Source organism: Schistocerca cancellata, chromosome 7, assembly GCF_023864275.1.
Source record: "Schistocerca cancellata isolate TAMUIC-IGC-003103 chromosome 7, iqSchCanc2.1, whole genome shotgun sequence".
Classification (NCBI taxonomy): domain Eukaryota; kingdom Metazoa; phylum Arthropoda; class Insecta; order Orthoptera; family Acrididae; genus Schistocerca; species Schistocerca cancellata.
The window spans coordinates 61,651,309-61,675,104 of NC_064632.1; the positions used below are offsets into that span (position 1 = coordinate 61,651,309).

At 44.1% G+C, this 23,796-nt stretch overlaps 1 protein-coding gene across 1 annotated transcript in view; it reads left to right on the forward strand.

Moving 5' to 3' along the window:
- LOC126092643 (medium-chain acyl-CoA ligase ACSF2, mitochondrial-like) overlaps positions 1 to 23,796 on the forward strand; it is a 270,564-nt gene that overhangs the window by 159,293 nt on the left and 87,475 nt on the right. The window contains exons 7-8 of the mRNA XM_049908366.1: positions 7 to 155; positions 13,118 to 13,286. Coding sequence (XP_049764323.1) covers positions 7 to 155; positions 13,118 to 13,286 — 318 coding nt within the window. The remainder of the gene's footprint in view (positions 1 to 6; positions 156 to 13,117; positions 13,287 to 23,796) is intronic.

The following is a 23,796-nucleotide window of genomic DNA, read 5'->3' on the forward strand; positions in this document are numbered from 1 at the left end:
TTGCAGCACCACCGTATCTGCCTGCAAGTGCCACTGTTCCACTGCTATGGCTTCTGCAGTGGAGTGTTGGCAGCCCTGCACCATGGCGCCACAGTCGTTCTGCCATCGCTGTATTTCAACACTAAGGCTTCCCTAGACGCTATCGAGAAAGAAAAGTATGTCTTAACCTGGAAATTATGCAGCTGTATTGTGCTTATTATCAATGTATTCCCATTTTCTTGTGGAGCAAACTACATGACTTAGAGGTTAGTCTCTAATGCACAGTGGGGACCAAAGTACGTATATTATCCTGTAACCATTAAGTCTTGATAGATTCCTAACCGAGGTGAAACCGGTCAAAGGAAACATTTATTATTGAGAGCTACAGTACAATGCTTTGTAGACGCCTACCATTAGATTAGATTAGATTATTACTTGTTCCATAGATCATGAATACGACACTTTAAAATGATGTGGAACGTATCAGGTTAATAAAAGGTATCTATACAAGATATTACATTACACAAAATATTACATGACACTTAATATTTTTAATATTTTTTGTGGAGGTTGGGGAAATTTCCCACTTACTGTATCCAAAAATTCATCTAATGATTTGAAGGAGTTGCCATTAAGAAATTCTTTTAATTTCCATTTAAATGCTATATGGCTATCTGTTAGACTTTTGATGCTATTAGGTCAGTGACCAAAGACTTTTGTGGCAGCATAATTTACCCCCTTCTGAGCCAAAGTTAGATTTGACCTTGAATAGTGACGATCATCCTTTCTCCTCGTGTTGTAGCCATGTACGCTGCTATTACCTTTGAATTCGTTCGGATTCTTAGTAATAGGATGCCATACGAAACCAGAGAATTAAAACAGGCGTGGTAAGCTAATTTACTGAGGTGTATATTGCCAAAATTTGCAATGACCCTAATAGCATAAGTAGCTGAACTCAAACGTTTCAGCAGATCCTCGGTGTGTTTTTTCCAGTTCGACCCCTCATCAATGCATACACCTAGAAAATTTGAATATTCTACCTTAGCTACCGATTTCTGATCGAAGTCTATATTTATTAATGGTGTCATTCCATTTACTGTGTGGAACTAATTACTGTGTTTTGTCAAAGTTTAATGAGAGGCCATTTGCAGAGAACCACTTAATGGTTTTCTGAAAAACATCATTTACAATTTCACCAGTTAATTCTTGTCTGTTGGGTGTGATAACTGTACTTGTATCATTGGCAAAAAGTACCAGCTTTGCATCTTCATGAATATAGAATGGTAAGTCATTAATATATATTAAGAACAGCAGAGGACCCAGGACCGAACCCTGCGGCACCCCATTCTTGATTGTTCCCCAGTTTGAGAAATCACCAGTTTTTTGCATATTATGTGAACTGCTTATTTCAACTTTCTGCATTCTTCCAGTTAGGTATGATTTAAACCATTTGAGGACTGTCCCATTCATACCACAGTACTTGAGCTTATCTAGAAGTATTCAATGATTTACACAATCAAAAGCCTTTGATAGATCACAAAAAATCCCAACGATGACTTCAGGTTACTCAGAGCACTTAATATTTCATTAGTGAAAGTATATATAGCATTTTCCGTTGTAAAACCCTTCTGGAAACCAAACTGACATTTTGTCAAAACTTTATTTTTACAAACATTGTCTGATCGTTGAGTAAACTACACTGGCTGGCAAAAAAAGTGAAACACCTAGAAGGGGAGGAGGAAACGATAAGAAACTTCACGGTTAGAGAGGATGTGTGATGCTATTTCAGTGATTACGAAATCGCGTCAAGTTTACGAAGAACTTTGCGGTGTGATCGCACTTATCACTACGATGTTGCACCCTCTCTTGCGTGAATGCATGCACTGATTTGGATGGTAAAGATGTCATGAAAGCCGTTTGTAGCCTGTCCTGAGGGAAGCTGGTCCCCAACTGGTTCTTGACATCCCGGATACTGGCACTGTGGCACTGGGATTGAGTTGATGTCCGAGGTGGTCCCACACACGTTCTACCGGGGACATATCTAGGAGTACCTCAACATCATGCAGACAGTTCATAGTGACAAGTGTCATGCGTGGACGAGCACTGTCCTGTTCAGAAATGGCTCCATGGTACTATTGCATCAGAGATAACATGTGAGGACGCAAGATATGCGTGACGGACCGCTGTACCGCTGTGTATGCTTACACACTGCCTGTAATGTTTGCGTTCATTGGGTCCAGTGGGCCAGTGGGCAGAGCACCGCCAGACCTCGCTGGACAGACAATCACCGAAGGCTGTCTGCACCATGGATACACAATGTGCAGCCGAGCTCAGGTATCTACTGCCGTGACGTCAGAGAAGGTTGGGCCACGTGACTCCTCTAGCTTGCTGACGGAACCCCAGGCACCTCAGTGAACAGATCTGGAACGCCCCACATTCCTCCACTGCTAATCCCCCCATCGCCCACATTTCCTGTGTGAGTGATTGGGAAAACAGCTTTTTGCATTTCTCGCCAGCGACTGGACTCGCAGACAATACACAAATAATATGATATTCAAGTAAGAAAATACAAAATCCATTTTCCCTGAAAGTGCTTTACAGAGCGAGGGTTTTCATCCTAACTTAACATAGCGGCGGCGCGGTTCTTTCCTTCCCTTTACGACGAATCTGCACCTACCTGTGAACATTGTCTCAGCAGATCATCAGTAGGAAAGCCGACTGAAATCTACTGTACTTCGACGTGAACCAGGCTCCAATTTAAGTCACTAATCTACGTTTAGGGAGAAAGTTTTCACACAAATGAAAGGTTGGAAATTTTGTCCTCAATTAATATAATTTGAAACTTACGTGAACAAGTATCACTGCCAAGCCCGTGCTAGTCTTAACACAGTCACTCACAACCCCTTTCACTCACGTTAGCAAGTTTATGGTGTTGCATTTCCCAAAAACGTAATAGCTACAAAAATACTGATTGTTTTTTGATTGATAATGCTCGCCAAATATTAAGTCTGTCGGTACCAAATGCAGTCACAGTTTTTAACCACCGACCTGCTCAATACGCCACGCCGAATATAGGTCTTTTCTCGTCTCAAAATTCACTTAAAAATTCCGAAATTTCTACATACACATGAATAATTATGCCGTTACTTTCCAACACTTTTGATGTATGAAACACTGCTAGATCGGGCAACTTATCGTTTCCGTCGGAACTACTACTGCACACATCGGAACTGTTTCAGAATACTCTAAGTCTTCTCTACCAGCAGAGAAAGGCGCGCGAAGAATATTGCTTTACCATTGGTCAGTTTACTCAACAGCCAATAGCAAAACAACTTTCTCCCGCGTCAGTCCGCGCTTTTCATCAATAACCAATCGCAAAATAGTAAACCTAACGACTGCACTTTTTACCGACGTTATTATCTGATATGCAGAAGTTTTGCTTATGGAAAAAGTTATTTATTATTGTTATTTATACCTGAATTAACTTTCCCTTTACCATAAACTTACTTAACAAATCTATTCTACAAAAATCCCCTTTGTCCTTTTTCGAAATGTCCCCACACTAAATCGTACTACATAACTCGTTAAACAATTATCTTCATATTAATCTTAAACCACACTCACGCATCATTCATGCTGCTAAAACACATTTACAACATTTTACATACACAAAAAGACATAATAACACTTTATGAAAATACTAGAACAGTTTATGAAAAACATTCTATTACTTTAGTGCACTCTAGTGGGCACAATCGAAACCAAAATCACAGTCCCCCTATCCAATATTGTTCTCTATCGGCTGATACATAAACTATGTGCGCGTCCCGTTTCGCGTCACCATCTGTCATTATCCAGCTCTTTCAGACACATCTCCCACTTAACCGCCTCCAAGGCAGGATCGGAATACGGCGCTACGCCTCAACATTAAGCCTATTATTGATTAGAGAAATATGAAAATGACTTGCATCAAAAATTCAACTTAACAATATGGGCTGTGTAACATGTTTTAAAATTAATTATGTTTTGGATGTGAGGAAATTTCTGATGACAGGCATGAGGTCACGCTGTTGCTAAGCTATTTTTCCACGATAACGTTTCCTTCCAGGAATGCTAGTACCGCTAAAAATAGCTGCTTCTCGTTAGAGTTTGAAGTAGATTACACCACTTTTACATAATAGCGGGAGCAAAACTTATTTTACCTACCAGCACTATAAAACACCAGTTTTAGTTTCTCCATAAGTACATCAGATGAGCATTGTACACAAATCACACTGCCTGTCAAAAATGTGAAGTGCTCATAAGACATGGTCGAATGTCAATGTAACTTTGTACGCATTACACCATCGTCAAGTGCATATACATTTTTTTCTTAGTAATTTTTTGCTATAAAGGATGTTTCCTTTTCTCTAAAAGCTTTCGTTTCTCAGTAATTAGGACAAGTGTGCTTAATTCTCAATAAACTTTTAATACTCAATAATTAAGGTAAGGATATGTAATACTCAATAACTTTTTATAAAGGTATCCTGTGGCAGCATCTCGATAAGGCAACCTGTGGGGGAAACAAATCTGTTAATCTGCTGACATTGGGGTCAGCGGAAAACTTTTAATGAATTGTGTAAGTACAGAGTGATCGTCGTAAAATGAGTTAGTAAAGGATAACTGCCGACGGCAACACAAAGAATTATGGAAGCTACTGCCTCGCACCTGCTGTGGAATGTGAAAGCCAATATTTGATGACTTGGAAGTTAAGACCTTAGAGTGAAGTTCTAAGATATTAAAGTTGTAAACCGATATGAGTCTCCCTACATCCCACACAGAAGCGGCTGTCTCACCATATTGCAGCTGTTGGTGGCAGAATTCTATGGTCTCAGTCTGCGGTAGCGCCGCCGACCTACATTCTAAGTTGGCGTCGTGAGTTGAAGAGTTGTGGAGCAGTGCTGAAAAGCAATCAGGAGGCGAGGAGTGTCAGAAGAAGATTCTGACGATGTGTGTTACTGAACTCTCTGATGAAGTCTCTTACAGTGTCACGGCGTCCGTCGAGGAAACCTCGCTTTACTGTGTTTTTCGTTACAGGCTAGCCTTGGTTGGTTGGATTCTAGTTCTTGCAAGCGCCGACCACTGTCCCTGAGAGGACAGGTCCACTTTTCCTGTGGACTATGTTGAGGTTGATTAATCAGTGAAATTTTTCATAATGATTTCCTCAGATAAAATCGTCCCTCGCTCTGCCTGTTTCTTTCTTCAGCCAGTGAGGGAGGTTCCTTTCGACATTGCCGCCCTCGCAGCCACTCCGGGAAAATGTTCCATGTGGACCACTGTCCGTTCTTCTTACATTCTTAAAAACTTTTTTCTGTAAGAGCTGCCTGGTAATGTCCCAAAGGTCGTTTCTACATTCAGCAAACAGTAGCGCCTTTCGCTAAGGTTCCTCCTCACTCTACCTCTATAAAACGTTTTCACAGGCAGTCGTCCAGGAAGTTCTTTCTGTTAAGGAATCCTTCCAGAAGCACCGCCAGGCGCCACAGATGGCTCTACTGGCTCTTGACTTCGTGTGACCGCTGTTGTGGACTGACAAGACAGCCAGTCCACAGTGACGGGTAACCGAAAGGCACGCGTTTACACACGCCGGCTGGCGTTGGGTCTGAAACAGGATACGTAATGAATGCTATAAAGAAAAGTACGTAGCTGCTGGAATACTTAACTTTAATCCATCATTTGTATACAGCATTCTTGATGATACAAGTGAGACTCTCTCTTGAAATGGTTAATGGCGCCTTGCTAGGTCGTAGCCATGGACTTAGCTGAAGGCTATTCTAACTATCTCTCGGCTAATGAGAGAAAGGCTTCGTCAGTGTAGTCGCTAGCAAAGTCGTCGTACAACTGGGCCGAGTCCTAGTATGTCTCTCTAGACCTGCCGTGTGGTGGCGCTCGGTCTGCAATTACTGACAGTGGCGACACGCGGGTCCGACATGTACTAATGGACCGCGGCCGATTTAAAGCTACCACCTAGCAAGTGTGGTGTCTGGCGGTGACACCACAACCGCCATCCATCATCGGCCCTTTTCCGAAGAAGCACGACGGAGCATCTGGCCATCTCAGCATTCAGGTCACTGGCCGGTTGTCCAGTTTCCTTCCAAAGCACTTTCCTATTCTCCAGTAGCACGCAAACCCATTTTTATACTTTTTTTAACTCATCAGACTTCTGACTGGTTTCATGCTGCCCGCCACGGATTCCTCTCCCATGCCAATCTCTCCATCTCAGAGTAGCACTTGCAACCGACGTCCTCAATTATTTGCTGGATGTATTCCGATCTCTGTCTTCCGCTGCAGTTTTTGCCCTCTACAGCTTCCCCTACTACAATGGAAGTTATTACCTGATATCTTAACTGATGTCGTATCACTTGTCAGTGTTTTCCATCTTTCTCCGATTATACGTAGAATCTGCTCATTCCTTATCTTATCAGTTCACCTAATTTTCAACATTCTTCTGTAGCACGACGTCTCAAATGCTTCGATTCTCTTCTTTTCCGGTTTTCCCACAGACCACGTTTCACTACCATACAATACTGTGCTCCAGGCGTACATTCGCAGACATTTCTTCCTCAAATTAAGACCTATGTTTGATACTAGTAGACTTCTCATCGCCAGGAATGCCCTTTTTCCAGTGTTAGTCTACTTTTGATGTCCTTCTTGCTCTGTAATACTACTTATTTTGCTGCCTAGGTAGAAGAATTCCTTAACTTCATCTGCTTCGTGACCATGAATCCTGATGTTAAGTTTCTCGTTGTTCTCATTTCTGCGACTTCTGATTACCTTCGCCTTTCTTCGATTTATTCTCAGTCCATGTTCTATACTCATTAGACTGTTCATTCCGTTCAGCAGATCATGTAATTCTTCTTCACTTTCACTCAGGATACCAGTGTCATCAGCGAATCGTATCATTGATATCCTTTCACCTTGAATTTGAATCCCACTCTTGAAACTTTCTTTTATTTCCATCATTGCTTCTTCGCTGTACAGATTGAACTGTAGGAGCAAAAGACTACATCCCTGTCTTACACCCTTTTTAATCCGAGCACTTCGTTCTTAATTATCCATTCTTATTATTCCCTCGGCTCTTTTACGTATTGTGTATTACCCGTCTCTCGGCCGGCCGGAGTGGCCGTGCGGTTCTAGGCGCTACAGTCTGGAACCGAGCGACCGCTACGGTCGCAGGTTCGAATCCTGCCTCGGGCATGGATGTGTGTGATGTCCTTAGGTTAGTTAGGTTTAATTAGTTCTAAGTTCTAGGCGACTGATGACCTCAGAAGTTAAGTTGCATAGTGCTCAGAGCCATTTGAACCATTTGAACCCGTCTCTCCCTATAGTTTACCCCTATTTTCCCCAGAATTTCGGACAACTTGCACCGTTTGCCATTATGGAGCTCTTTTTCCAGGTCGACAAGTCCTATGAACGTGTTCTGATTTTCTTTAGTCCTGATTCCATTATCAATCGCAATGTCGGAATTGCCTCTCCGGTGTCATTACCTTTCCTAAAGCCAGACTGATCGTCATTTAACACATCATCAGTTTTCTTTTCCCTTCTTCTGTATATTATTCTTGTCAGGAACTTGGGTGCATGAGCTGTTAAGGTGGTTGTGCGATAATTCTCGCACTTGTCAGCTCTTGCAGTCTTCGGAATTGTGTGGATGATCTTTCTCCGAAAGTCAGATGGTATATCGCCAGACTCATGGATTCTACACAACAAGGTGAATAGTCGTTTTCTTGTCACTTCCCCCCAATGATTTTAGAAATTTAGATGGAATGTTGTCTCCCCTTCTGCCTTATTTGATCTTAAGTCTTCCAAAGCTCTTTTAAATTCTGAATCTAATACTGAAAGTAACGATTACCCATACACTTAAGATCAATTAGTTCTGCAGGTCGAGGATGGTTCTCCAATCTGAATATGGTAAATTTTCACTTGATGTAGGTCCGTTTCAAAGAACGGTCCCTTAACGCAGGTATGTAAATGATTAGAGTTGCAGTACTCTGTGACAGGTGGAACAGTCACTAGAAGCAATAATGCTGTTCGTACTGTTGTTACCAGGAACGGTAGGGTGTAGTCAGAGAGCGTGAACAGTGTCAGGCGTTGAGTATCACTGTTAAGCACAAGGAGACGTCGCACACTCATGTGAGACAGTTTTAACAGCACCTGACAGAGTGTGAAACGGGCCTCATTGCGAGTGTCCATGTGCCTTGTTATACGAATCACGCAATAATCAGCATTTTGGGGCATATGGATGTGACAGTGGCCCGATGTTGGGCTGCATGGGAACGTGATGGCTGGCATACTCGTCGCCAAGGTTCGCGTCGACCAAGTCTGACCACTGCAACGGAGGAGTCCTGTATTGTGCACCAAGCGCTTCATAGCACCTTCACATCTGTGCTGCCATCTAGGAACAACTATTGGACTCCCTGTAACATTCCGTGTTATCCCACACTATTGGTCAGAGGCTACCAGCAGCCAGACCAGTGAATTTCCATTCCAGGTGTAGGCTGCATTTCGAATGGCGCCGTGGTTGGAAACTTTCGAGTGCTAACGAATGGGGTCTCATTATTTTCAGGTACCGAGCGTGGTGGCGCAGTGGTTAGCACACTGGAGTCGCATTCGGGAGGACCACGTTTGAGACCCGCGTCCAGACGTCCTGATTTAGATTTTCCTGATTTCCCTAAATTGCTTCAGGCAAGTGCTGGGACGGTTCCTTTGAAAGGGCATGGCTGACTTTCTTCCCCATCCTTCCCAGTCCGAGGGGACCGATGACATCGCTGTTTGATCTCCTCCCCCAAATCAACCAACCAACTTATTGTCAGCGTTGAGTCGCTGTTCTTCACTACCCAAGATGGCTGTAGTTAGCGAGAATGTCAGCTACCTGGGGAGAGGTACCACCTTCCAATGTTTTGTATAGGCACAGCGATGGTACTCCTGGAGTCATGGTGTGGGGAGACATCGGATATGCCTTCAGGTCATGCCTGGTACGTCACAGCCATCCTGCTTGGCCCTGTGTTACATCTCATGCGATTGTATCGTGGTACAATGTTTGAAATGTCAATGCTCGTCCAGACTTCGCAATTGTCCCTATGATCTGTTTGCGTGATACTGAGGTAGCCCCACGGCCAGCAGGCTCCCTAGATCTCTCCACATGTGTGTGGACAATCCCAGACGACAACTACATCCCAGTGTCAGTATACGGGATACGAAGGACCAGTTACAACAGTTGATGGCGAGTTTGCCTCGATAGAGGATGCACACTTGTCAGTCGTATCAGTGCACACTTCCAGCCCAGAGGTGGTGGTGGTGTGGGAAGTGTAGTATCATTGCCACAGATACTACTACAACGCCGCGCCAGCACAAGGTTGGCAGCCCGTCGCCTGCTGAGCACAGCGCACTCTAGCGGGCTGTGCAGCTCGACGGAACTGGAGTGTGCCTCGTTCACTTCTTAGCTAGATTTCAACCTAGGCAGACGCACTTTCATAATCGGTCCTCAGCCAGTTCTGTAATGTTTGCATTGATTCTGTGAGGAGGGCCCATCAGGCTTAGTCCCTGAGAATATGTCGTACTAGTTCATGGTATTCCATGTTACGAGATTGTCGGTTCATAGCCTCAGCTGCAGTCCTACAAACTACTGAAGATAAGTAATTTCATTGTACAGGGTGATTCAAAAAGAATACCACAACTTAAGGAATTTAAAACTCTGCAACGACAAAAGGCAGAGCTAAGCACTATCTGTCGGCGAATTAAGGGAGCTATAAAGTTTCATTTAGTTGTACATTTGTTCGCTTGAGGCGCTGTTGACTAGGCGTCAGCGTCAGTTGATGCTAAGATGGCGACCGCTCAACAGAAAGCTTTTTGTGTTATTGAGTATGGCAGAAGTGAATAGACGAGAATCCGCGGGAAACAACTCAGTATGAACGTGACTCGCCTAAGGTGAACGTTTTCTGTGCCATTTCAGCCAATAAAGTTTTTGGTCCCTTTTTCTTCGAAGGTGCTACTGTAACTGGACTACAGTATCTGGAGATGTTAGAGAATTGGCTGTTCCCTCAGCTCGAACAAGAAGCACAACAATTCATATTTCAGCAGGATGGAGCGCCACCACATTGGCACTTTATCTGTCCGTAACTACCTGAACGTCAACTACCCGAGGCGATGGATCGGCCGCCAGGCAGCCCGTGACAGAGCACTTCATCACTGGCCTCCAAGAAGTCCTGATCTTACCCCCTGCGATTTTTTCTTATGGGGGTATGTTAAGGATATGGTGTTTCGGCCACCTCTCCCAGCCACCATTGATGATTTGAAACGAGAAATAACAGCAGCTATCCAAACTGTTACGCCTGATATGCTACAGAGAGTGTGGAACGAGTTGGAGTATCGGGTTGATATTGCTCGAGTGTCTAGAGGGCGCCATATTGAACATCTCTGAACTTATTTTTGAGTGAAAAAAAACTTTTTTAAATACTCTTTGTAATGATGTACAACAAAAGGTTATATTATGTTTCTTTCATTAAATACAGATTTTAAAGTTGTGGTATTCTTTTTGAATCACCCTGTACTATGTGTTTCTTGAATAATAATCCTTCTCTCTAACAGTGTGCTGTACCACATATTATTGCAACCTGGACTCCTTCCGCTCCTATCAACTCGGCCTCCTACTTATTTGCATTTAGTAACGAGCTGAAAACACCCACGCGTTTTGTGCCTCTAAACAGTGAGACACAATAGGAAGGGTGAGGTACAACTTCACCCTGATAATTTATATTTAAACTGAAAGTGGAGTGGGAAGGAAAGGAAATGAAAGGGATCATTGCTGTCAGCAGCATCGTCATATTACGCGGAATAAGCGACGACGAGTGAAAATGTGTACTGGACCGGGATTCGAACCCAGAATCTCCTGCTCACCAAGCAGGTACGTTAACCCCTGCGCCATCTGGGACGCAGCGGTGTCGCAACTGCACAGACTACCTCGGCACGCCACACGGCTGCGGATTCTGCGTTGTCTTTTCTTTCGGACAGGTCCAAAAGAACAGACACCACGCATGCATATAATTGATGCGCCTAGCTGGGCAATGGACCCACATTCTTCAGTGAGGATGCACAAATACGTCCGACCTGCTGTGGGAATCTCAGAGCAGCCAACTTGGAGGAAATGGACAGGCACTGTGGATATGTGGCGCTCGATGGCAGTACGGATCGGCTCTGAGGCGTGCCAAGACAGTCTTCGCAGTTGCGATAACGCTTTGTCCCGGCTGGTGCAGTGATTAACGCACCTGTCTAGCAAGCAGGAGATCACGCGTTCGAACCCTGTTGCGGTACACATTTTCACTCGGCGCTGCTGATTCCGCGTAATGCCCCGAGACCGCTGATAGCAGTGATCCCTTTCCTTTCCTTTCCTTTCCTTTCCTTTCCTTTCCTTTCCTTTCCTTTCCTTTCCTTTCCTTTCCTTTCTTCCCCTCTCCACCTTCAATTTACATACACTCCTGGAAATGGAAAAAAGAACACATTGACACCGGTGTGTCAGACCCACCACGGCACAGCGGACACACCAGGAACCGCGGTGTTGGCCGTCGAATGGCGCTAGCTGCGCAGCATTTGTGCACCGCCGCCGTCAGTGTCAGCCAGTTTGCCGTGGCATACGGAGCTCCATCGCAGTCTTTAACACTGGTAGCATGCCGCGACAGCGTGGACGTGAACCGTATGTGCAGTTGACGGACTTTGAGCGAGGGCGTATAGTGGGCATGCGGGAGGCCGGGTGGACGTACCGCCGAATTGCTCAACACGTGGGGCGTGAGGTCTCGACAGTACATCGATGTTGTCGCCAGTGGTCGGCGGAAGGTGCACGTGCCCGTCGACCTGGGACCGGACCGCAGCGACGCACAGATGCACGCCAAGACCGTAGGATCCTACGCAGTGCCGTAGGGGACCGCACCGCCACTTCCCAGCAAATTAGGGACACTGTTGCACCTGGGGTATCGGCGAGGACCATTCGCAACCGTCTCCATGAAGCTGGGCTACGGTCCCGCACACCGTTAGGCCGTCTTCCGCTCACGCCCCAACATCGTGCAGCCCGCCTCCAGTGGTGTCGCGACAGGCGTGAATGGAGGGACGAATGGAGACGTGTCGTCTTCAGCGATGAGAGTCGCTTCTGCCTTGGTGCCAATGATGGTCGTATGCGTGTTTGGCGCCACAATCAGGACTGCATACTACCGAGCCACACAGGGCCAACACCCGGCATCATAGTGTGGGGAGCGATCTCCTACACTGGCCGTACACCACTGGTGATCGTCGAGGGGACACTGAATAGTGCACGGTACATCCAAACCGTCATCGAACCCATCGTTCTACCATTCCTAGACCGGCAAGGGAACTTGCTGTTCCAACAGGACAATCCACGTCCGCATGTATCCCGTGCCACCCAACGTGCTCTAGAAGGTGTAAGTCAACTACCCTGGCCAGCAAGATCTCCGGATCTGTCCCCCATTGAGCATGTTTGGGACTGGATGAAGCGTCGTCTCACGCGGTCTGCACGTCCAGCACGAACGCTGGTCCAACTGAGGCGCCAGGTGGAAATGGCATGGCAAGCCGTTCCACAGGACTACATCCAGCATCTCTACGATCGTCTCCATGGGAGAATAGCAGCCTGCATTGCTGCGAAAGGTGGATATACACTGTACTAGTGCCGACATTGTGCATGCTCTGTTGCCTGTGTCTATGTGCCTGTGGTTCTGTCAGTGTGATCATGTGATGTATCTGACCCCAGGAATGTGTCAATAAAGTTTCCCCTTCCTGGGACAATGAATTCACGGTGTTCTTATTTCAATTTCCAGGAGTGTATAATGTGTCACGGCTGCGGATTACGCGTGGTGTCTGTTCTTTCGGACATATCCGACCATGCATTCATATCATGCTGATAAGTTATCTGGTATTGCCAAGTTCTTCATGAATGTGACTCGATTTTGTAATCGCTGAAGCAACGTCTCATTCCTCTCAACGTGTTAAGTTTTAATTTTGCTTCTTCTCCCATCTGGATACACCTTTTTTTTTTCACGCAATGTACTTCGCAAGAGGACAGCTGTTGTGCAGTTTCGATGAGCGCTATTTTTTTCGCCAGGTGCACCGTGGTATATGGCACACCTACCATGTACGTTGACCTGGTCGCCGAGCGAGACTTCGAGGATCGCCGGTTCGAGACCCTGGAGACCGCGGTTAGCAGCGGCTCACCCATCTCCCATCCGCTGTTCCTCGAGCTGAAGCGCAAGTTCGGCGTCCGGAAAGTTGGCGTGAGTGAACCAAGCACTTCGTCTCTTATTTTGAAGTTACGTAGATGTGTTCTGAATGTAACTCAAACAAGGATCTATCACAACACGTCTTGGATAGTCACTTTGTGAGGAATCGTCTTTAGTGTGGCAACTCATGTTCGAAGCGCGTAGCGCTGGCACTCCTGTAGATTGATAGGTAAGTAGACAGATACGAGGGTCACTCCAAAAGAAATGCACACTTTTTTTTTAATCCATCTTTTATTCTAGATGTCTGGAAGTTCTACAGTGTGTAGATACATCCTTTAGGAACAATATTTTCATTTCCCCACATAATTTCCACCCCTCTCAACTGCCTGACGCCAGCTTGGAACCAGCGCCTGTATACCCGCAAGGTAAAATTCTAGACCAACCTAATGTAGCCACTGTTTGGCAGCGTGCACAAGAGAATCATCATCTTCAAACCTTGTTCCAAGAAGAGAGTCTTTCAGTTTCCCAAAGAGATGATAGTCACATGGAGCCAGGTCAGGACTGTAAGGCGGGTGTTTCAGTGTTGTCCATCCGAGTTTTGTGATCGCTTCCATGGTTTTTTGACAGACATGTGGACGTGCATTGTCGTGCAACAGCAAAACATCCTGCTTTCGTCGATGTGGTCGAACACGACTCAGTCGAGCTTGAAGTTTCTTCAGTGTCGTCACATATGCATCAGAATTTATGGTGGTTCCACTTGGCATGATGTCCACAGGCAAGAGTCCTTCGGAATCGAAAAACACCGTAGCCATAACTTTTCCAGCAGAAGGTGTGGTTTTGAATTTTTTTTCTTGGGTGAATTTGCATGATGCCACTCCATTGATTGCCTCTTCATCTCTGGTGAAAAATGATGGAGCCATGTTTCATCACCTGTCACAATTCTTCCAAGAAATTCATCTCCACCATTCTCGCGCTGTTCCAAAAGTTCGTTGCATACCGTTTTTCTTGTTTCTTTGTGAGCCACTGTCAACATCCTGGGAACCCACCTGGCACAAACCCTTTTTAATGCCAACACTTTCAGTATTCTGCAAACACTTCCTTCCCCTATCCCAACGTAGCGTGACAATTCGTTCACTGTGATGCGTCTGTCAGCAGTCACCAGTTCGATAACTCTCTGCACATTGTCTGGAGTGTGTGCAGTACGAGGCCTGCCGCTGCGAGGACAACCCTCAATATTGCCGTGCCCGATTTCATCACGTAACCTGCTTGCCCACCGACTAACTGTACTGCGATCGACAGCAGCATCTCCATACACCTTTTTCAACCTCTTGTGGATGTTTCCCACTGCCTCGTTTTCACAGCACATGAATTCTATGTCAGCACGTTGCTTCTGACGAACTTCAAGTGTAGCAGCCATCTGAAGAGATGCTGTGACGGCGCCACTCACAGGAACAGGGTGAACTAAGTTTGAAAACAAGCGGGAAGCATGTATCTACACACTGGTAAACTTTCACACATGCTGAATGAAAACTGTATTTTTACAAAAATAGTGTGCATTTCTTTTGGAGTGACCCTCGTACATGGACAGATGGACATATAAGTGTACTTTTCGTTAAGCAAAGAGAAGGTTCTTAAGATGTTCAACATTTCACGCAAACAAAGTACAAAGTACGTATCTACAAAAGAAGAGATACTTTCACACATCCTAAGTCAAATGATGCTCATGGAGGTGTAGTAAGTGAAAAGTCTGAAACACATTTTTATTTCAAACTTGTCAATGCATGATACCAATATGTTCCAAAAAGCTGCACGCGAAAATGCGATTTTTCAGGGGGACATCTCTCGGATTTTATTGATCACAGAGCTAAGGGGAAAAGTGTTTTGCATAGCCCTTTGCCTAGCGACTATTTGTATACCTATCGGAAGAACGGCAATACTGTAACTATCCTACAGTACAGGGTCAAAGTTTAAAAATTGCACAGTTCTTCCAGTCCAGGCAAATCGCTAAGTTCTTTTGCATTAGATGTGGTCAAGGGCGCATCTTAGGCGGCTTATAAAAGCACCCTTTGCTCATGGGCGATTCCTGAGAAAACCCCGAAAAACTATGATTTTTTTTCTACAAAAAGTACCATTGTGTGGATGGTCAATTCCATAATTTTTATTCCTGACAGATCGTCAAAAATTTTACCATATGTTCTTAAGATGAATTTTCGGTGAACTTCAAAACTTTGTTCGACATTATTATCCGCTACCGACATCCAGAGGTTCAATGTTACCATACTTATACAAAAAATGCAAAAAACAGTTTTAGCCGTTTTTGCACCTTGGGCCGCAATTACCTAAGTAACTAAGCAAAGCAAATCGCTCACATTGAGTTCTTTACATACTTTATACATTTATCTACAAACACCAATTTCCCCTTTTCGAAAATCTGGCCGGCCGCTGTGGACGAGTGTTTCTAGGCGCTACAGTCCGGAACCACGCGGCTGCCACGGTTGCAGGTTCGAATCCTGCCTCGGGCATGGATGTGTGTGATGTCCTTAGGTTGGTTACGTTTAAGTAGTTCTAAGTCTAGGGGACTGATGATGATGATGATGATGATGATGATGATGATGATGATGTTTGGTTTGTGGGGCGCTCAACTGCGTGGTTATCAGCGCCCGTACAATTTCCCAACCTTTGCTCAGTCCAATTTCGACACTTTTCTGGATGATGATGAAATGATGAGGACAACACAAACACCCAGTCATCTCGAGGCAGGTGAAAATCCCTGACCCCGCCGGGAATCGAACCCGGGCCCCCGTGCTCGGGGGGGACTGATGACCTCAGATGTTAAGTCCCATAGTGCTTAGTGCCATTTGAACCAATTTTTTTTTCGAAAATCTACATCCGTTATCAAGATACACACCAAAAGCACCAATTGTAGCGATGGCCTCTTGTGTAGTTTCTACACGTGGCAAATCGTTGAAATTTTTACCGTACGTTCTTAACGGGATGTTCTTGGGGAACCGTGAAAGTTTTTTCTATATGATTAACCGTTATCAGGATACGGAGGTTCAAAGTTACCTTATTTAGGCACGTAAAATACGCTCATACTATCTGATGGTTCAAAAATGGTTCAAATGGCTCAGAGCACTATGGGACTTAACTTCTGAGGTCATCAGTCCCCCAGAACTTAGAATTACTTAAATGTAACTAACCTAAGGACATCACACACATCCATGCCCGAGGCAGGATTCGAACCTGCGACCGCAGCGGTCGCGCGGATCCAGACTGTAGCGCCTAGAACCGCTCGGACACTCCGGCCGGCTGCTATCTGATCTGAGGCATAAATGTAGTATTAACTGACGTAATGAACACGTGTCAAGAGTTGGCAAGGATTCTAGACTCATCTCAAGGGTTCTGAGGTCACCAAACAGTGTTTTTAGTCTGCATTTTCTCACCAATAAAACTTTATCACGCGCTGTCTCTGTGTAATGGACACTTTACGTGTGCTGTGACAAAAAATGGGTTAAAAGGGTCTTAACATCCCTGAAAATAACCAAAAATAGCTGCAAAAATTATGTGAAACTGGAAAGACTGCAAATTCAGTAAAATATTTCTTATCACTTTTTTACTGTTTGAAGATATAAATCATAAGCCGGACGTTTTCGATGAACAGTGATTGATGAAATATGTACCCGGAAAAAATATAAAGCAGACAATTTTGAGTTAGATTTATATTGGATGTACCGCTACTTATTTGTTGATTGTGTGTATCAAAGTATATAAATGTGTCGAAGTATGTAAATAAACTGTCAAGACTTTACTGACCTATGAAATTCGGTTTAAATAAGCAGCACTCCCTGCTGTAACACGGAAAAGAAGGGAACCAGCTGCTAATGTTCCTGCTGGAGCACAAAAAAGGCGAATATGTTCCTCTGTAAAAGTAGGGAACCGGCTACTCAGTCCTCATTCCGTCTTTCCTACCAAAAATTTTGGCATGCGAACAGATACGCGTTTTTTGTGCTGAAAGAAAGTAGCAGAGAGACAGTGAATGTGGAAGACAGAGAGCACAGTGCCAGTGGGACAGAAAGAGAGAGGAAACAGTGATGGTAGGAGAGAGAAAGTGATAATGAAAGAGAAAGAGGGATGGATGGAGACAGTAGCAGTAGGAGCCAAAGAGAGAGGAGATATTGATGGTCAGTGAGAGATAGTGGCAGTAAAAGAGGAAGAGAAATGGCTGGAGATTGAAGCACTGGGAGAAGAAGAGAGACGAGACTGTAGAAATGAAAGATAGAGATGAGTGGAGATCATACATAGGATTTGGGGTCCGGACCCTCGCAGACTGGCGAACTTTCACTCTTAAGGGGGAGCTATAGGGGAGGGCGCATTTTGGACCTAAATTTTGAACACATGGATATAAAGGTAAAAATAAGTTGAGCCCCTTCTTCTTCAGTAGCGCTACAGCCCTTGGTGAGCCTTGGCTTCTTCAACAATCTTCCTCCACACTTCTCGGTTATTTGCTTCTCTTTTCCACCCCCGGACTCCCATATTGGTGATATCCATTATTACCTCGTCGATCCATCTTCTTCTAGGTCTCCCTTTTCGTCTAACTGAATGGATCATACCTTTGATCATTTTCTTTGGAATTCTATCCTCTGCCATTCTCTCCAAGTGTCCTAGCCATCGTATTCGCTGTGATTTCACAAATTTTACTATGTCCCTGCCTTGTATTAACTCTTGTAATTCGGCATTGTAGCGTATTCTCCAGCCTTCTTCCTCCCTTATTGGCCCATATATTTTACGTAGTATTTTCCGCTCAATGCTTCTTAGTGCATTATGATCGTGTTCTGTCAATGTCCATACCTCTGAGCCGTATATGATAACTGGGCCTACTAGGGAATTATATATTAGCAGTTTAGTTCTTCTTGTAACAAGGCTATTTTTGAAAAGCTGCATATTTGCAAAGTAAGCTCTGTTTCCTGTTTGTATTCTTTCCCTTATAGCCTTTCCAATACCGTTATCATTTGTTATTAGGGATCCCAAGTAGTTAATAGATGACACTCCATTGAAGCATTTCCCATTGATGTTTAGGTTTTTAGGGGTTCTTCTGGCCTCAGATTGTGACATTACCATAATTTTTTTTTTGTTTTCATGTACTATGAGGCAAATTTTTAAGACTTCTGTTTCCAGTGCCCTGTATGTTTCTAGGAGTGTATTGGTATTTCTTCCTACTATAGCAATGTCATCAGCTTATGCACATATCTGGCTAGTTTTCATAAATATGGTGCCTCTTTTGTTGATTTTATTTACTACACTATGCAGGGCTATATTGAATAGGACAGTGGAGAGACTATCCCTTGCTTCACACCTTTATTAAAGTCAAAGCTTTCACTTGTTCTGCTAAGGACCTTTACTTTTGCTCTTGTCTCTGTCATTGTCATTCTGATTAGTCTTATTAATTTAGCACATATACCAACTTCTTTCAGTATTCTGTATAGTTCTTGCCGATTTATGCTGTCAAAGGCTTGTTTGAAATCGATGAATAGGAAATGCAGATCTATATCATATCCATAGAACTTTTCCATCATTTGTCTTATCACAAATATTTGATCCGTTGTTCCTCTGCCTGGTCGAAAGCCACACTGATATTCCTCTAGTATGCCTTCTGCACACTTCTGTATCCTTTTGTTTAATATACTTGTGAAGATCTTATAAGCTGTACTTAGGAGTGTTACACCTCTACAGCTTTCACATGCTGTTCTGTCCCCTTTCTTATAAATGGGAACTATTATTCCAATTTTCCAATTATCTGGCATAGGTTCTGTTTCCCATATATCTGATATTAATGTGTGCAGTTCCTTTATTACAGCCTCACCACCAGTTTTTATTAATTCAGCAGTTATGCTGTCTTCCCCAGGGGCTCGATTGTTTTTTGACTTGTGCACAGCCTGGGAGACCTCTTGTAGTGTTGGCTTTCTTCCTTCATTGGTTTCATTGTCTACTTCCAGCTCCACTCTTCCCTCCTGTGCGGCAGTCTCTTCATCTTATAGGCTGGTGCTTAGTGTATCTTTGAAATACTCTGCCCATCTTCCCACTATCTGTTCTTCCTCCCTTATCATTTTCCCATCTTTACTGGAACAGGCCATTGTTTGTGGTTGGAATTTATTCTTCATTTTGCCTATGGCATGATACAACTTTCTTATTTCACTCTGTTCCTTTAGTTCTTCTAGTTCTTGAAATTTCTTCTTATTCCACTCTCTCTTCTTTCTCTTGCGAAGTCTGTTAGCTCTTCTCCTTAATTCTCTATGTTGTTCCACATTATTTCTGGTTTCTCTCTGTAGCACTTTTGTTCTTGCCCTGTTCTTTTCCTCTATTGCTGACCTGCAATCTTCATCAAACCATTCCTGGGTTCTTCTGTTCCTTCTTATGCCTATTTTTTCTCTGCAGCATCCTTAGTGTCTTTTTCAAACCTGTTCCACCTTTCATCTACTCCTAATGTGGTCTCTTCATTCCTCAACTTTCTGCTTAGTGATACTTGGTATTTTTTTACTTCATCAGGGATGTTCAATTTGTCTGTATTCCATTTCATTGTCTTTCCCATTCTGTTGCCATTTGTTAGTGACAGTTTCTCTCTCAAGACTGATTTTATCACAAAGTGGTCTGAATCACAGTTTGGTCCTCTGCAGCTCCGTACATCCGTAACTGACTTCGAGTGGCGTGCAATCACTAAAATATGGTCAAACTGATTGACTACTCCATTGGCTGCAGACTTTCAAGTACCCAGATGGAGCCTTTTGTGTGGAAAGCAGGTAATTTTAATAATCATATTATTCCTTGCAGCGAATTGGCGTATTAAGTCTCCATTTTCATTGTTTTCTTCATGTAGTGAATATTTTCCAGAAACTCCATATGGATGTTCATTCCTCCCTATTTTTGCATTAAAATCTGCTATTACTAGCATCAGGTCATATTTAGTTACTGCACAGCATACTTTTTCCAAGTCTTCATAGAACTGTTCTTTAATTATATCCTCTTTTTCCTCTGTTGGTGTATGTGCATTAACTATTGATATATTCCTAAATTTACCTTTTAGTCTGAGTCTGCACATCCTTTCATATATGGGTTCAAATTCTAGAAGGCTTTTCCTAACTTCCCTAGTTATTATAAATCCTGTTCCAAGTTGGCCTGCTCTTTCTTCTGGTCCACTGTATACCAATGAGTACTCAGGTTTATCTATCTGCCCATTCCCCTGCCATCTTATTTCCTGTAGCCCTACAATATCATATTTGAATTTTAAAATTTCATTGGCTATTTCTTTCATTTTTCCAGGCTGAAGCATTGTCCTCACATTCCATGATGCTACTATTAGATCCTTTATCTGTTTCCTTTGCCAGGGTCGTGGTACATGCTTTCCATCCAGTTTCCGAGGCTTCTGTTGAATTTCCGTAATATTCTTTTTTTTTACAGTATGGGGTTATTAGCCCCATGCCCAACCCTCAACCTGGAGGACCAGGATTTGTATGAGGTTTACTCCTCTAGGGAAGGTGGCTTCACTACTCCTCTAGAGCCCTCAATGCCCTATGTTGTGGGACACACTTTGTCTGGCTCCTCTGTCGAGACCAATCCGGCTTGGGAGACCCTGCCAGTAGCTATGCTACCGCCGGCATAGCTCTCGACTTCACCGAAGCACGCAAACCCTCCCGCCCGGCTGTGAAGGTGCCTACTATAAGGTGGTGTCCCCTGGGAGGGAGTTGAGCCCCTTCCCCTCCCAGAATTCATGGCATGCTGATGTATGGTGGAGAGAGTTTCAACGGGGGAAAAAGACAAAAGCAGTGTAAGTGAGAGAGGAGGCGGTGGAATATACTGTAAATCAATGGGAGATAAAGGAGCCAGTGAGGAAGATACACAGAGGGGTCCAAAAAAATGTATCCACTGTTTGAAAGTCCATAACTGGCAAACTAATTGACGGAGTTGTCTCATCTTTGGTAGTGTAATAGTTTGTAGTTCCGGCATTCACCACACAAGCGTTGTATTGCGTTTTTTTGTTTTGTCAGATGACAGTCGCCAGATAGTCAGTGTTTTGTTCTTAGTTGCACCTAGTTATTCAAGTAAACATGGCTGGCGCAAGGCTTACATTCGATGAAAGGAAGTCAGTTTTAAAGTGGTATTTTAAGTATGAAAACATTAATGATGTTCAACGGCAATGGCGAAATGAGCATCAAACAGAGCCACCGACACGTTTAACGATTCGTCGCATTCGAGACAAATTTGAAGCCTAAGGCTGTGTTAAAGATGTACACAAAAAACGACCTGGACGACCTGTAACAGTAACAAATCCAGCTAATTCCCATTGTGTGTTACAACAATTCACTCACTCACCACAGGAGTCTGTGAGACAGTATGCCCGTGAAACTGGAGTAAGTCGCTCAAGTGTTCGGCGAATTTTGAAGACAGCAAAGTGGAAGTGCTACATCCCACGATTGCTACACGCAATGAACGGTGACGACCCAGATCGTAGAATGGAGTGGTTTACTAACATGGTGCGCAACGATGAAGAGTGTGCAGAGATGATTGTGTGGTTTGATGAGGCACAGTTCAAACTCAGTGGTGAAGTAAATCGACACAATTGCAGCTACTCGGCCGCCGAAAATCCAAACGTCCATGTAGACAAAGCAGTGAATTTGCCAGGAGTAAATGTGTTGTGTGGGTTGTCTAACCGGGGCTTGATTGGGCCATTCTTGTTTGTCGGCACAGTTACCGGTGAGGTGTACCTGCAGAAGCTTCAGACATCCATTTTACCTGCCACCCGAGACTTGTATGGAGACGGAAGAGTTTACTTTCAACAAGATGGTGCCCCAGTCCACTACCAAAGTCGTGTTACGGCGTATCTCGACGAAAATATACCAGGAAGATGGATAGGTCGTAGAGGTGCTGTGGAGTATCCACCACGTTCCCCAGACCTAACTCCTCTGGACTTTTACCTGTGGGGAACACTAAAAGACGTCGTTTATCGACAAAAGCCACGCACATTGGATGAACTTCGAGAATCCATTGTACATTCATGTGCAAATATCCAACTAAACACGTTGCAGTCAGTAGTTCGTGCTGCAGTTCGGCGGCATCGTTTGTGTGTGGATGTTAATGGTGACCATTTCGAACACCTACCGTGAATCTTTAAGTTGGACTTTAAGCTACACTTTCACAAAAAATGAGACAATTCCGTCAATTAGTTTGCAAGTTATGGGCTTTGAAACAGTGGATACATTTTTTTGGACCCCTCTGTATACATAGACAGTGGCAGTGAGAAGGAGATGCTTGGCCGGAGTGGCCGAGTGGTTCTAGGCGCTACAGTCTGGAACCGCGCGACCGCTACGGTCGCAGGTTCGAATCCTGCCTCGGGCATGGATGTGTGTGATGTCCTTAGGTTAGTTAAGTTTAAGTAGTTTTAAGTTCTAGGGGAGTGATGACCTCAGCAGTTAAGTCCCATAGTGGTCAGAGCCATTTGAAGGAGATGCTAAGTATGAAGACTAATCTGCAAAGAGAGACTGGGTACAAGGATTTAGAATGTTTCCAGAATGAGATTTCCACTCTGCAGCGGAGTGTGCGCTGATATGAAACTTCCTGATAGATAAAAACTGTGTGCCGGACCGAGACTCGAACTCGGAACCTTGGAAGGTAGGAGGCGAGGTACTGGCAGAAGTAAGGCTGTGAGGACGGGGCGTGAGTCGTGCTTGGGTAGCTCAGATGGTAGAGCACTTTCCCGCGAAATGCAAAGGTCCCGAGTTCGAGTCTCGGTCCGGCACACAGTTTTAATCTGCCAGGAAGTTTCATTTAGAATGTTCTGTGTTAAAAGAGTGAAAATATGTTCGCATGCCAAAACTTTTGGTGAGGAAGACGGCATGTGGATTGAGCCAGCTGGTATCCCACGTTTCTGTCAGAGTCTTTTAAAGAGGAACATATTTGCCTTTTTTTTTTTTTTTTTTTTTGCTTCGATAGGAGCATTTTTCTGCAAGCAAATGTACGTACACTGAGATATACAGGGTGAGTCACCTAACATTACCGCTGGATATATTTCGTAAACCACATCAAATACTGACGAATCGATTCCACAGACCGAATGTGAGGAGAGGGGCTAGTGTAATTGGTTAATACAAACCATAAAAAAATGCACGGAAGTATGTTTTTTAACACAAACCTACGTTTTTTTAAAATGGAACCCCGTTAGTTTTGTTAGCACATCTGAACATATAAACAAATACGTAATCAGTGCCGTTTGTTGCACTGTAAAATGTTAATTACATCCGGAGATATTGTAACCTAAAGTTGACGCTTGAGTACCACTCCCCCGCTGTTCGATCGTGTGTATCGGAGAGCATCGAATTACGTAGGGATCCAAAGGGAACGGTGATGGACCTTAGGTACAGAAGAGACTGGAACAGCACATTACGTCCACATGCTAACACCTTTTTATTGGTCTTTTTCACTGACGCACATGTACATTACCATAGGACGTGGAGGACGCATAAATTGGCCAGCCTGTTCTCCTGATCTTACACCTCTGGACTTCTTTCTGTGGGGT